The 13,666-nt window shown below is 40.7% G+C and overlaps 3 protein-coding genes across 7 annotated transcripts in view; 2 read left to right on the top strand and 1 right to left on the bottom strand.

The window, feature by feature from the left end:
- The window catches only part of lrrc42 (leucine rich repeat containing 42), a 5,448-nt gene extending 1,227 nt beyond the window's left edge, over positions 1–4,221 (top strand). Inside the window, exons 2-7 of the mRNA XM_054768644.1 lie at positions 1,747–1,878; positions 1,940–2,061; positions 2,528–2,613; positions 2,689–2,802; positions 2,876–2,960; positions 3,837–4,221. Coding sequence (XP_054624619.1) covers positions 1,747–1,878; positions 1,940–2,061; positions 2,528–2,613; positions 2,689–2,802; positions 2,876–2,960; positions 3,837–4,135 — 838 coding nt within the window. The 3' untranslated portion in view covers positions 4,136–4,221. The remainder of the gene's footprint in view (positions 1–1,746; positions 1,879–1,939; positions 2,062–2,527; positions 2,614–2,688; positions 2,803–2,875; positions 2,961–3,836) is intronic.
- On the bottom strand, positions 2,650–10,833 carry tmem59 (transmembrane protein 59). 2 transcript variants are annotated; one of them, XM_054768646.1, is made up of 9 exons: positions 10,612–10,833; positions 10,328–10,433; positions 7,631–7,725; positions 6,379–6,531; positions 6,250–6,319; positions 6,065–6,185; positions 5,778–5,895; positions 4,651–4,785; positions 2,650–2,682 (listed from the first exon to the last, which is right to left on the bottom strand). In XM_054768646.1, exons 1-9 carry the CDS (start codon positions 10,765–10,767, stop codon positions 2,665–2,667), a joined length of 972 nt encoding a protein of 323 aa, XP_054624621.1. In that variant the 5' UTR covers positions 10,768–10,833; the 3' UTR covers positions 2,650–2,664. The 2 variants fall into 2 exon arrangements, with proteins under 2 accessions (XP_054624621.1, XP_054624620.1); XM_054768645.1 differs by lacking the exon at positions 2,650–2,682 and having other exon boundaries at positions 4,268–4,785; positions 10,612–10,832.
- Positions 10,002–12,857, top strand: tceanc2 (transcription elongation factor A (SII) N-terminal and central domain containing 2). Of its 4 annotated transcripts, none has more exons than XM_054768650.1 (5): positions 10,002–10,059; positions 11,357–11,455; positions 11,529–11,670; positions 11,817–12,010; positions 12,367–12,857. In XM_054768650.1, the coding sequence occupies exons 2-5, from the start codon at positions 11,357–11,359 to the stop codon at positions 12,553–12,555; spliced, it is 624 nt and encodes a 207-aa protein (XP_054624625.1). In that variant the 5' UTR covers positions 10,002–10,059; the 3' UTR covers positions 12,556–12,857. The 4 variants fall into 4 exon arrangements, with proteins under 4 accessions (XP_054624625.1, XP_054624626.1, XP_054624624.1 ...); XM_054768651.1 differs by lacking the exon at positions 10,002–10,059 and adding an exon at positions 10,839–10,857; XM_054768649.1 differs by lacking the exon at positions 10,002–10,059 and adding an exon at positions 10,873–10,926.
- The last annotated feature ends 809 nt before the right edge of the window (positions 12,858–13,666 follow it).

Genomic DNA, 13,666 nt, shown 5'->3' with positions numbered 1-13,666 from the left:
ATTGGATAACCAATATAAATGAAATCTCCAAAATTCAACACACTTAATGCACAAAATAATCAAACGTACTTGTTAGTTTATATGCACGCAGAGCAATGAACAACTTGATGCACTGTCTTTCTGCTGCGTTCCTCACGCGCCGTATGGCGTTGGGTCACACTCGTAATTGTGAGTGTTAAGCGCCAATTGTTTCTCATTTTTATTCACGTAGCCCCATCACAATTGGTGTACCCCGCGCATACATCACTTTAGGAACATAGGATGTAATATAACCTATGTTACAAGAGTGGTCTGCCGTTTATAAGAGTGTACCAAAAAAGAAAAATAATTATACTAATCAAAGATTGTCTGTATGACAAGAGAACTTTATTTTTAGGGACCAACTGCAAAAACTAGGGCTGTCAAAAATAGTGCGTTAATGGCAGTGACTCATTTATGTTAAAATTTTTAGCATCATTTACGCATGCGCATCATGTCAAGCCACATCACCGTTCTTACGACTGACGGAGCCACAGTAGCGTCTCTACAGAGTCTGCTGTTCTTTAGTAGTTTATTCTGACCTGAACACATCAACAGCAGTGCAATTCCAACACCATATATCTATCTCCATCTCACAAACACGTCTCTGGTCCGCTGTTCTGGGAACGACACTTCCTCATTGTCACTAGAAAACTGCGAGATGCATTCAATGACACTCACAATCACAATAGCCTCTTTATTGTGCGTTTATGTGTGGTCTAAATGAACAGAAAGACAAAAGAAAAACAGTATGTGGATATTCTTATGACTTACTAACATAACTCTCACTGCGGAAGTGCTCGGAAATCCCAGAAAATATATCTACACTCAAAACATTAATTAAACTTAAATTACGAGGTGTGATTGAATGCAAGCATTCATGGCTTGTAAGTTTGGTAACCACTGATATAGAGTATCTTTGCCCAGCATTTTTGCAGTAGGTACTTAACAGCAGAGCACTTCTGTCATATACCCAGTCTTTGACAAGTGTTTTTGGAGTAGAATTTTAAAAACAGCCGAGTGCTCCTTTCAAATAGAGCAGTAGTTCCCAAACTTTTTAGTCACGTACCCCTTCAGACATTTCACCTGAAACCTGTATCCGCTACTCCTGCACACTTCAACAATTTTTTTTTTATCTTATCTTGAAATATTGAACATAATAAGTTTTATTTATAGAGCGCTTTTCAAAAACTCAAGTCGCTATACATAATAAAAGCAAACAAATACAAGTGTAGAAAATAGCAAAATAACAGTAGAAAGTGAAACACTCCTAATGCACAAAATAATCATCAAACTTGTTCATATAATGCACACAGAGCTATGAACAACTTCATGCTGTCGCCTTTGTGCTTCCTTCTCCTTGCTCTGTGAGACTTTCAGGCACACTCGTAATTGTGAACGATAGGCGCTAATTGTTTTTCATTTTAATTCACGTACCCACATGACAATTGGTGTGCCCTTGGGGGTACTCATACCCCATTTTGGGAACCTAGACTATATGACACGAGTGATTTGGCAAGTTTAAGATTCTGCTGCAAAAATGTTTTGAACTGAACTGGAGGGCTGGTCTGATGTCATTCATGGTCAGTATTTGACCCTGCAGGCGACCAATTGAACATTGTGGTTTAAACAAAGCATGTACTGTACATATGTTATTAAGTACCATCGACCTTGTACTTTGACCAGTTGGAGTTTACCACCGCATCTTCTTCCCACGGTTCCCTGCAGGTTTCCTTTACTGAGCGAGAGGATGGATGACATCAAAACCTTTCACAGTTTGACAAGTTTGGACTTGTTTGGCTGCAGACTCGGAGACAACCATGAGATCTTCCAGCACCTGACGTCCACCTCGCTGGCAAGGTGATGAATGCACTGTCAGGTCCAACGTCCTGAACATAAAAACTTTTCTTCTGCTGTTTAGCTGCTTGATCCAGCTCTGCATCGGCGCTAATGGCCTGTCAGACATGGGCCTGCAAAGACTGACGGCGCCAGTGAGGATGAAGAAGAAGGGACTGGACTGTCTTCAGTACCTGGATGTGTCACGTTAGTTGACATTTTATTATGACGTCATATAAACTGCAATAACAAGCCAGTATCTGATCAACAGGAACATATGTGAAATTTTGTCTGTGATTGTGTTATAGCGCTTTAACTCAGGCTGAGTGCATGACTTGCAATTCCATGCGAGTGAGTAGTAGTGTTTTCCTGAGCGTGAGCAAACAACCACATTTGTCACTTTTATTTTACGTCTTGCGCCAAAACTGGAGAGGAAAGTAGCAGTGGAGGATAAGTGGCTGTCATGTTAGTGTAAACATAAAATTAGTCTGCATTTTTCCTGCCAAAATGTTGATCAAATTCTGAATTGTACAACTTTAGTGATGTTGGACTTCCATTGAAGTGATAACATGAGCTTTGAAAATGTCACCATTCAAGTCCACTACAGGCATTACTGCTGTATTATTTTGTGGAGTATCTTGTATTAAAAATGTTCTTCTTCCTTCCAATGCAGACAATCCCATCTCAGAGAGAGCTCTCAGGTATCTTAAATGTCTCCCCAAACTGGAAAAACTTGATGCCTCCAGGACCAGTATGAAGGTGAGGCAGGCTGGCTCATTGTCATTGTCAATGTTTGTGTTCCACTTGTGATTATACTTGAGTATTTTCCTGCAGTTTGGAACAAAATTGAAGTCAACCATGTGGGAGATGCTGGGACTAATTTACTCAGAGAAGCCACTGGATGCGTTCGATCACTCTGCATGTAAAACACAAGGATGGGCAGAACAGGTGATTAAAAAAAAATCTGTTTTCCCGTTTGTATGACATTTTAAAAAACAAAAAATATGCTGATAATTATCAGGTGGTGAACCAGTGGGAAACCAATGGAGCGCAAATGCCCAAACAGAAAAAATTGGAAGAATCCAGAATATCAGCACTTCGCTTCTGTAAGTTTTTCACTCTCCTGAAAGTCAATAGTGTCATTTTTTTAAATATATATTTTAGCTGATTAATAGTGGCTTCACAAATTTAAATTAGGGATGGACATGTGATCGTTTTTTTGTATTTGATTTTTTTTTTTTTAATCATGAAAGCCGATCACCTGTGGCTAGCACTATTGCAGCCCGCAGCGATCCTTTCATGCATTGTCGTGTCTTGTCCTAACTTCCGTCTTGGGCAAGTGTCGTCCCCCCACTTTCTTTCAAAACAAAAACAATCATGTCTGCCATGTGGAACTTAACTGCCAACACATGCAGGGGTAGCATGTTAAAAAGCTTTACTACGGCATTTGAAGAACAAACACCTGACGGAGTATGGTGAGTTTTCAAGGCTAACAGTGTGACCAGTGCACATTGTCTCACAGCAGGAAATAAACGGTGTCACTGTCTGCAACAAGCTCCAAAGAAGACGGCTTTTTTTTATGTCTAACAACTGACAGTTTGTGTGGATCTTGTGAATGGTTGTGACTGAGCTACGACTCAGTAATTAAAGTCTACACACAACGGCTTCATTGATTAAAAAACGAAACTTTTTCGTGCATGAAGCTTCTGCTTGAGTTGGTATTTTGGCCGCTATATGCGGTCAGATATTGACCAAGGGATACAAAATGGGTGGCCACATTAGACAGGTGACCGCTATACACAGGGTCTATAACCCGTCAATTTTCTGTGGGGGATTTTTTCAGTGGCCGTTATATACAGGTGGCCGCTAAGACAGGTTTTCTTGTTAAATTCAGTTTTTATAATGTGCTGCGGACCCCCCCATCAATAGAATTCTTAATAGTGAATAAATAAACTGCCCATCTCAAAATGAACTTTCTTTAGTCGGTAGGCAGAAGTTTGTCCGAGAGGTGCTCAATGCAGCCTCGTCATGTGAGAAACAATCAGCTGCAGCCCCCACCTTGGAGGAGGAGCAACACTTGCACTTCTACAAACCTCCAGCAGGACGCGGTGGCAGCACCACTCCAAACAACGCCTCGTCTTCCTCAACCAACCATCAAGACAGGACGTCCACCAAAAGGAAACGCTTGCCAGAAAGATGGGGGGGCTCCAAGACGAGCCCACCACCGAAACGTGCATCAGTGCTGACGGCAATGGATATGGCCTTGCTAGACAGCTACTGAGACATTTTCTGTTGTAATGTTTTGCTTTCAAGCAGGAGTGTACATTTTTTCTAATGTTGTATTAATAAAGCTATTTTATACATCAACTTTGGCAGTTGAAATGTGGACAAAAATGTCTTTGATGTACTGAAATTGAATTAAAAGCATTTTATTGTTAAATATGATGTCATCTACAGATCACAGGTGCATGACAGCAAACCGGAAACTGTTACCACATTGCATCATACCAAAAAGTGTCTGCATTATCAACTCACCAATAAAATAAAGTATCACACAATTAGGAAAGGGAAAAAGCACCTGTAAAACTATAACTGACATTATACTGTAGAACCGCAATGCCTCTATTGTTCCCCGCTCTTAATTTAAAAAGCATCAAACTCAATCATAGAAAATGTTTTGCAAGTAGTTTCTTTTATATATATATATATAAATCTAACTCACAAGAACTTGTCATAGGAATCAAGTCATGATGGAAAACAAAAAAGCTTTTAGATGTCGGATTGACCGAGGTTCACCTTGGGAGGGAGAGGCCCCGCCCCCTCCTCTTCTGCTTCCAGCCCTTTGGCAGTGATAATGAGCAGGGAGGACGGCAGGTAAGGAATCAGTTTCTGCTCCGTGATGAACTCCCCATCACCGTAAATGCTCAATTTCTGAAAAGTTGGAAGCATTTGTATTAACAGGACATAATTTCATCTTAACATTTTCATCTGCTGGATGCAGTGCAGCACCCCTATGCAAAGCTGTGTGAAGTTTGTTGGAACGCATGTTATTCTACAGTCTATGTGCATCAACAAGATAATTGTGACAGGGCTCCGAATTACAAGCAGCTCTTATGCCAGACTTTATGCAATCAAAGGGGGTGGATGTCAGCAACATGGATACATGCATTCCAAAATCTGGATGGAGTAACACCACACCTGCCATCATAAATTTCAGCAAAACAAAGGTGGCACTGCTGGGGCAGAGAAGGAAGCTGAAAGGAACAAACGTCTAGATGAATGACCATCTGACAAAATGCAAAGCTGACATCGCCAAGAAAGTATGCAACTTAAGAAAGCACGGGAAAATTTAAGGCACTTGGAGCGGCAACTGCAAAATCCACATCAAGTTAAAAAGAGGACCGGAGGAATCCAAAATACTTGTTGTCAAAGGCTTCAAGGAACTGGGCAAATATTCATTATCTCCACCACAAGGAAATAAAATACACAACTTACGAAGACTTGATGCATCTTGAAGTCAACAACAATCAACAATTTTGATGCACTACACTGCTGATGGGGATGTCATACAACTTAATGTCAAAAAATTCGAACTATCCCCTTAATGTCTCCTCTTATTCTAACTTATTTCTATATTACAATTCACTCCAATTTTATCACTAATACCAAGTTTGAATCTGATTTTTCACATTTCTAGTTCTTCCTTTCACACAACCCTGCACAAGCTATTCTTGATGTCTTCCCCCGCCCGGATGAAATAAGCTTGGATTTTTCCTATTCCTTTTCAGACATGATGAATTGAGAAAATGCAACTACAGTATGTGACTTCCTTCATATAACTTAAAAGCATGTCTAAAATAGATGATACTAAACCATATCTCACAGGGTTCGGATCAAGATCAACGTGGCAAAATGGTACTGACCTCAGCTGGCACATGCTGGTCCGCAGCGGTTGCCATGGTGGCACAGCAGATCCAGATGAGGACCAGCACCGACAGGACCAGAGTGGTAGTGAGAATCCAGCCCGGCAACCAAGGGTTCCTGTATATTACACAGCACAGCACAGCAGCAACTGAAACAGTAGTTTCTTTGGAGCATGTTGTAACTTGGGATTCCCCACACAGAAGCGACTAAATGCTAGGACGTGATTGTCCCAACAATGACACTTAAGGTCAAAGTGGTCATCCTGAATTCAAGCATGCGCACCGACCTTGAGAGGCAGCTGAAGAGGTTGGAGTCGTCGTAGCTGCGATCGGCACTCATGTCCCGATCCCTCTCCTGGATGACAGTGCGCTGGTAGTCTTTGTAGACGGGGCTGCTTAACACCGATACTTAAAGTAGGAGAAGAATGAAAATGATACCTTTGTTTGTGTTGACTTACACTGACACACTTACATGTCTTCTCTGGTCCTTGCTCTTCTTCTTTCTCCACTTCAAACTGGAAGAACTTGATTTGAGGCTCAGTCTGGCAAGCAAGACAGAAATGAGGGTTTATTTTAACACAAATCGTCCATCACAGCCCACCTGGAAAATGACCACTTTGCCGTCATCCGCCTGGAGGTAGAACGTCCACGTGGAGGTGATGAAACTGTGCGCCTGACTCATTACGTCGTCCCAAAAGCCTCTCACCAATGTCAGTGGGTACAGCAGGTGAATCCTCGGCACCATGGCTTCCAGCTTCAAAATAACAATAAAACTATGGTAACACAGTTTATACCATAAACAACAATTAATCTAGGATCAAATAATTACAAAAGGACAACAATTTACAACCTAATTTGATTAGAGTAGACTAGACGCCATGTCTTAATCACTTAATGAGTTTCCCCTTCGACAAATAAATGCCTCGCCTCAAATAAAACACCTCCCTGCTATTTATTTAATGTATAAATATTTGTATTTTGTTTAACAATCACCTATTGGGGGAAAAAGTGTAACGTACTTTTTCAATTCAATATTTTTAATTATCTGTTGATAAATGCCTTACCTCTAATAGAAATCTCGTACTCTGCAGTCGAGTAAACAAAATGCCCGCATCACTATATGGGAAAATATTTTTGTTCCCTTTTTAAAAAAAAAAAAAAAAAATGAAATGCATTTGCACAAATAAAACGCCTTTACACTGATAAATGCCTAACTCCAATATAAGCCTGGTACTCACTGCAGTTGAGTAAATAAAATGTCCCCATAACTACATGAGACTATTTATATTTTTTCTGTCACCATTTTGTACAAAAATGCATTTGCACAAATAAAAAGGACTATGCTGCTCAATGCCTTAACTCAAATAGAAGCCTGGTACTTTTTGAGGTCGAGTAAATAAAACGCCTTCAATATATGAGAAAATAGTTTTTTCCTGTCACCATTTTTTATTTTAAAAAAATGCATTTGCACCAATAAAAGGCCTCTGTGCTAATAAATGCCTTACCTCTAATAGAAGCCAGGTACTCATGGTGGCTGAGTAAATAAAATGCCCACAATCACTATCAGGAAATATTTTTTCCTCCATCAGTACATTTATAGAAATGCATTCATACAAATGCAATGCCTCTCAGCTGATAAATGCCTTAAAAAACAGGTACTCTCTGCAATTGAGTAAATAAAATGCCCCTAACCACTATATGAGCAGATACGGTACTTAAACGAAAATGCATACTAACTAGAACTCCACTGAACCATACAAAGACTTTTTGAGTTGCCTGTGTTGGAGACAGAGCGACCTCTATGAAAAAAGTTACCATAACCTTTATAATTACCATCAGACTAAAGACTGTACCTGTTCATAGCGTTGCTCAGCAAAAGGAAGCTGGCTCTGGCAGCCCAGATTGCATGCATACTGTTCATTAGCTTGTGTGTAGGCTTCGTGGCAGGCTGGAAACCAGGATTGCAGACAAGAGAACACAGAATATGTTAATGCATACTAACACATTAAATCAGAATCAGCTTTATTCGCCGTGTGTGTTACCACACTAGGAATTTCACTCCGGTCAACATCGCTCTCCCTTGTTCCCTCATTTTGAATTAAAGTTAACAGTAACTACGCCACATATAAATGAATGTATAGGCAAACCAGAGAGGGAGGGGGAATTGAGTCCAGCACTGTATGAATAGCCTAGTGTGAGCCTGGCACACTTTGAAGTTGAGTGCAAACAACATACTACGTAAGAACTGCATTACATCAGAGTGAGAGCGATTTTGAATTGGACAATGCAGAATGTTCAAAGCTACGGAGCCTCAGAGGGGACATGGAGAACAAAAAAATCTGATGGGTAAAAAAAAAAAAAAAAAAAAAACTTTTGCGAGAGCAAAACTAGTTTGCCAGATCTCGCAAAACTGTTTGGCATTCCCTCGCAAAAGAGATAACTCACGAGAGACTGCGGTAAAGTTAGAAACAGATTCACATATTCAAACTTCCGGGATCAATAACTCCCAAGTGAATGGTTCTAACACAGCAAACCATACCTCTTTCCAACCATGGCAACACAGACAAACAGCTACAACACAGTTTTTTATCAAAATGAGCCGGCTTCTGTGCAGCCTGACTTATATTGATCTCTATGAGAAGCCGGCAGTGAGACCGGAGTGCAGGGACCGTCTACAAATGTCTTCTTCTTCTTCTGTATTATGGCGGTTGGCATCAATGTTGCCAACTCCTCAGTAAGACAAGTATCTATTGGCTGTTCTGAAAGGTGATAGATGACGCCATTGGCTACAAATATATATATATATATATACATTGGGTTCTCTACTTACGAACATCCGACCTGCGCACATTCGAAGATACGAACGCAAGCTGCCTGGTCTATATTTTCATGTATTTTGTCAAAAATTGCAATATTTTGTCATTTGAATTTGTTCGAAAATGGCGCTCTACAGTGCTACCGTATCATCTACGAGGAGAAGAAAAGGAAGACCATACAAACTTCCATTGAAAGCTTCTTCAAACGTAGATCTGCTACTCCTGCACCGTCGTCACCAAGTGACTCGCCACCAGTGCCTACAACTTCGTCGCCAATTCCTTCCACCTCAGTAGTTTCCCCTGAACTACCTCTTTTAGAAGAGTCTAACGACGACGATGATTTGTCCTTTTTTCAATAACTCCTCCTCCACCACTACCACCAACGACATATGCTCGACCACTCCTCTTCAAAGGTAAATAACATTTATCATTACGTGTTATATAATTTTTTATTATTATTGTTTTTTTTCATTAATTATCCTAGTTTAATATTACTACTACATCCAAACTCATATTTACATACATACGCATATACTGTATATATGTATAAACGTACATGTAGTACCTATATAATTGGTCAATTAACTTTTGTTCAGCTTATGATCAAATCGACTTGCGAACAGTCGTCTGGAACCAATTGTGTTCATAAGTTGGGAACCTAGTGTTTACAAAGCAACAAGTTTGTGAAAATTATTAGGTTGTTAAAAAAATTCACTTCTGCAATGTGTAGCACCACAAAACTCACCTCACACAACGGCCTTCTCCTGTTCATACTACAGCAAAGAGTTTGGGAAAATGTGCTTTTAAATAATTTTGGGGAATTTTTATTGTTTAGTAAATGCAATTCTGTAACATATCCGTTCAATAGCTTCACTTCACAGCCATTGATTTGTGAGGTGAATTTTGTGGTCCTACTCTTCACAGAAGTGAAGCTATTGAACGGACATGTGACAGCATTTAATTTATTAACCGTAATTCTTCAAATTCCCCAAAAATATTTTAAAAGCGCATTTTCCAAAGTAATTGCTGTAGTAATACCAGGAAGGAGTCAATGATGTGTGAGGTGAATTTTGTGGTCCTACACGTTACAGATGTGAATTTATTAACCTAATAAAAATTGCCCTAAATTGTGGAAAAGTCCATTTTCACAAACTTGTTGCTTTGTATATATTTTGTAGTTCTTAACATAATCAAGGTGTTTTTATTTCTTTTTTTAATCTATCATGCTTATGTTTTTTTCCTACATCTCTTACATCAATATGCAAAAATTATGCAAACTAGCCCACAACGTCATCTATTGCCTTCCAGCCAATAGATACTTGTCTTACTGAGGAGTTGTCAACATTGATGCCTCACTGTCTCACTGCCAGCTTCTCATAGAGATCAATATAAGTCAGACTGCACAGAAGACGGCTCGTTTGGATAAAAACTGGGTTATTTGTCTGTGTTGCCGCGGTTGGAAAGAGGTATGGTTTGCTGTGTTAGAACCATTCACTATGGAGTTATTGATCCCTTAAGTTTTAATATGTGAATATGTTTCTAACTTTACCGCAGTCTCTTTTGCATTATGTCGCAAAAGTCCGTTTTTCTTTTTTTTTATCCATCATATTTTTTTTTCTCCATCTCCCCTCCAGGGCTCCGTACAAAGCCACAAAGCAGTACTCTATACAACAAAGGCTTGGTTTGTAGCCTTTAAAGCAGATAATAGAGATCAAGGGCTCATTTTCGGCTTACTTGATTCACAGTCGGATTTAGTGCGATTCAAATCTTTGCTGTCACGAACAAACTGGCAAATGGAGAAGAGTCGGCAGCCTCGCTGACAAGCATAGAGTTCCTCCTCCTAAACCCCCCCCGAAAAAAAACAATTTAACAACCATTACTTGACATATAATCAACCAAAAACAGCGTGCACCATTAAAAACTGCGTATATCATTAGGACATAACCAACAGTGCAAGGCTAATTATGGAAGCTAAAGCTAACCGCGATCGCTTTTTAAGATAACTTGACAACACTCACCCGCGGGTACGTATGTAAAGTGTATGTCATCTCGCACGACCGATGGCAGGACGCCGTGCTTCCCAACACGCTGTCGAACACGTCCGTGGACGCCCATACGCTCGCCAGCGGGAGAAACAGACCCAAAGTACCGAAGAAACAGGACAGTGTCCCCATTTTGTCTGCGAAGTGCCAAACAAAACAAACACCGTCCGCTTCCGCTTTTTCTTCCTCCTTGGCAAAGTCCTCGCGGGAACATTACGTCACGTGAGATTGTTTTGTGTCGTTTACAGGCTCGGGACAGATCAGCATTGTGTAGTTTCATGACTAGATAAGGCGAGTAGGTGAGCTAGATTTCACTCTGTATCTGAATTATGTGTTATAACATGATTATGTGAATAAAATTATCTTTAGTGATGATGAGATGCATATATTTTAGAAAATGTGGTTGTCGTTCAGGTTGTGTCGCCTATGTAGTTGTCATATAATACAATTAAACCTTACAGATCCACAATGAAAGAACTCATAATGTTTTATATTATGTAGTTTAGCCAAATCACTCAACCAAAAGGAATCGCAAATCTCGAAAACAGTACAGTAATATGCCTTTGCCGCCGTTGACGTTTGCGTTCCTGATGACCACAAATGCAACACTGCTCGCTCACAGCTAGCTTTAGCAGTTGATGTTTTTGGTTTATCCGCCATAATTCTTATAGTAAATGAACGTATAACCTAATTTAAGAAATTCCCCAATTTCTGTTTACAGATGGACACGTTTGTGGTGCGACTGCCGAAGGAGGAGAAGCCTAAAAAAACGAGGAGCAACGAGAAGGTTTACAAGCAAACTACCATAGAATCTCTACGGGTGTGTTGTGATTTGCATTGAAGTTAAATGCAGCCATGGGACACATTGAGACTTTTGCACGTGTTTGCTGCAGAGGGTGGTCGTCATTGAGGACATTTTGCGCTGCAAGTCCACGTTGGAGCTGTCAGGACAGAGCAGGGACAACATGCTGAGTGCTTTGACTGAGCTGAGCAAAAAGGTGCCGTCCAGGGAGGTGCTCAAGACCACTAAAATAGGTAGGCTGTTTGCTATTGTAATTGCAATTCGGTATGCTGCAGTACAGACAGGTGGTAAACCCCAGAGTCAAAACTGTATACTCACCTGGCTTTGCCCCAATCAGGTTCCCCATTAAAGTCATTGATTCTCCTCCCCGCCTCCTCAGGTCACACTGTCAACAAACTGCGGAAGCATCAGGACACGGAGGTGAGCGCATTGGCCGCAAAGGTTTACACAGACTGGAGGACGTTCATCGAGGAGAATTCCAATAAGCCGTCCATCGAGGTGCGCTCGGACAAGCAATCAGAGGGTCTCAGGTGCAACGCCAGAAGGCTCATGGCAGAGGCCTTGGAGGTCAAGGTGAGGACCTGTGTGCTATCCACTGTCATGCTTCCTTGAGTGCGTTGGGAATATTAAACCTGGGATGTGCACTTTCACACAGAAATGAGATAACTCCATGCATGATATCTGCTGCAATATGTTAAATACTTATATGTAGTGCCACAACTGCATTCAACACAGGGTAAAAACAACATGGTGTTTGCACACAGGCATTGTCCCGCCTGTTACAACTGTAGCCCCTTTCACACAGCCTTTATTCCCCACATTTCTGTTCTATATGTACAAAACAGGGGTTGAACTACTCTGATAGTCTACCTCTGAAGCAATGTTGCTTGAGACTGACATACTTTGCATCGTCTTTATTTCCCTGCCAGGAGGACACTGGACTGGTGGACAACATAGAGCGAGAGGTGTTTCACCAGAGCAGCAGATTAATCAGCGGCCCGTACAGGAGGACGGTCAGAGCGCTGGTGTTTGCCTTCAAGCACCAACCCGAGCTCAGAGTTCACGTGAAGAAGAACAAAGCCTCAGTTGGCCAGCTGGTGTCCAAATATAAGAAATAGCATCCAATCGATGCAAACTTCATACTTGAACATAGCCTAGGTATTTTTTTTAAATTCAGTGTAAATATGTGGTTAATTCTCATTGGTGCCGCTGCTTCCTTCCTTTTATTGTTGATTGGTGCTCTTGTTTTTATACTGGAGAGCAAAAGTGAATTAAAATCCTAAAACGCACTCATGAGTCTCTTCATGAGGTACAACTGCACATCTGAGGTCATATACAAGACATGTAGCATAAATTGTATTGATTTTCTTTCAATTTAAGACAATAAACAACTTCATAGCATTTCACGACTGATTCATATTTTGTATCTTAATATACAACAATTACCATAAATCCTCCAATTAATACCTCTATTCAATTAACCCGAGAGTCTTCTATAATCACTGGCGTCTCTGGTTATGGGCAGGTCAAAAACTATGGGTATTATTAGCTTCAGGCAATGGGTGAAACTCATGCATGTTAAATTTGCCAATTTCTCATGCACTCCAAATCATTGTTAAAATGAAAAAAAAATCACTTGTTCTATGCAGAATAATGAGTTTTTACATTTGGAAATAACACCCAGAGTCACCCTTGGCTAAATTGGGGTCCGAAGCAAAACTCAACAAAACCAGCACCCTCTGCCTTAAAAGTTAGCAGTTGTACCATTAACCAGGAAGTGACAGGTAAAGATGTGAATTCTGCCATTTAATTCTCTTAATCTCCTGCGTTTAATCCTCGTGGCAAAGAGCGCAGTGTCAGATTTCTTGTCCCTTGTTTTTTTTTCTTTCCTGCCTCAGCTGACTTTGTGCTCTGTGCTTCACTGTGCCGCACATCCTCTACTTCCTCTTGTGTGAAATGCAGCCCCCCCCAAAAAAAGAGAACATGGGCCCCTATGCACAGCGAGGGAGGGGCGGCCATGACAACAGCTCCCAAATTATCGCCTGCTTTAAATTTACCAAGCCAAGCCAACTAAATACTGTAAATGCTGGCTATAATAAGAGCGCCATCCGTTATTGTCATGGCAGAACATTTGTATTGGATGTGATGGGTGTACCTAATATTGTGGTCTATCAGTGTGCATTGTAACCAATTGGAAGATGTCAGGAGGAATACATGGTGGCGGACCCA

Source organism: Dunckerocampus dactyliophorus, chromosome 2 (genome assembly GCF_027744805.1).
Source record: "Dunckerocampus dactyliophorus isolate RoL2022-P2 chromosome 2, RoL_Ddac_1.1, whole genome shotgun sequence".
NCBI lineage: Eukaryota > Metazoa > Chordata > Actinopteri > Syngnathiformes > Syngnathidae > Dunckerocampus > Dunckerocampus dactyliophorus.
The sequence above is the reverse complement of the archived record's forward strand: the minus strand, read 5'-3'. Positions and strand labels throughout refer to the sequence as shown.

Excerpts from the sequence above, each read along its gene's own strand:
- tmem59 (XM_054768645.1), bottom strand. The coding sequence starts at position 10,767 with ATGGGGACACTGTCCTGTTTCTTCGGTACTTTGGGTCTGTTTCTCCCG. Across the intron at positions 10,434-10,611 it reads CTTTACATACGTACCCGCGG|GAGGAGGAACTCTATGCTTG; the intron begins GTGAGTGTTGTC and ends GGGGGGGTTTAG. Across the intron at positions 6,186-6,249 it reads GCAAGGACCAGAGAAGACAT|TATCGGTGTTAAGCAGCCCC; the intron begins GTAAGTGTGTCA and ends TCCTACTTTAAG.
- tceanc2 (XM_054768650.1), top strand. The coding sequence starts at position 11,357 with ATGGACACGTTTGTGGTGCGACTGCCGAAGGAGGAGAAGCCTAAAAAA. Across the intron at positions 11,456-11,528 it reads CTACCATAGAATCTCTACGG|AGGGTGGTCGTCATTGAGGA; the intron begins GTGTGTTGTGAT and ends TGTTTGCTGCAG. Across the intron at positions 12,011-12,366 it reads CAGAGGCCTTGGAGGTCAAG|GAGGACACTGGACTGGTGGA; the intron begins GTGAGGACCTGT and ends TTTCCCTGCCAG.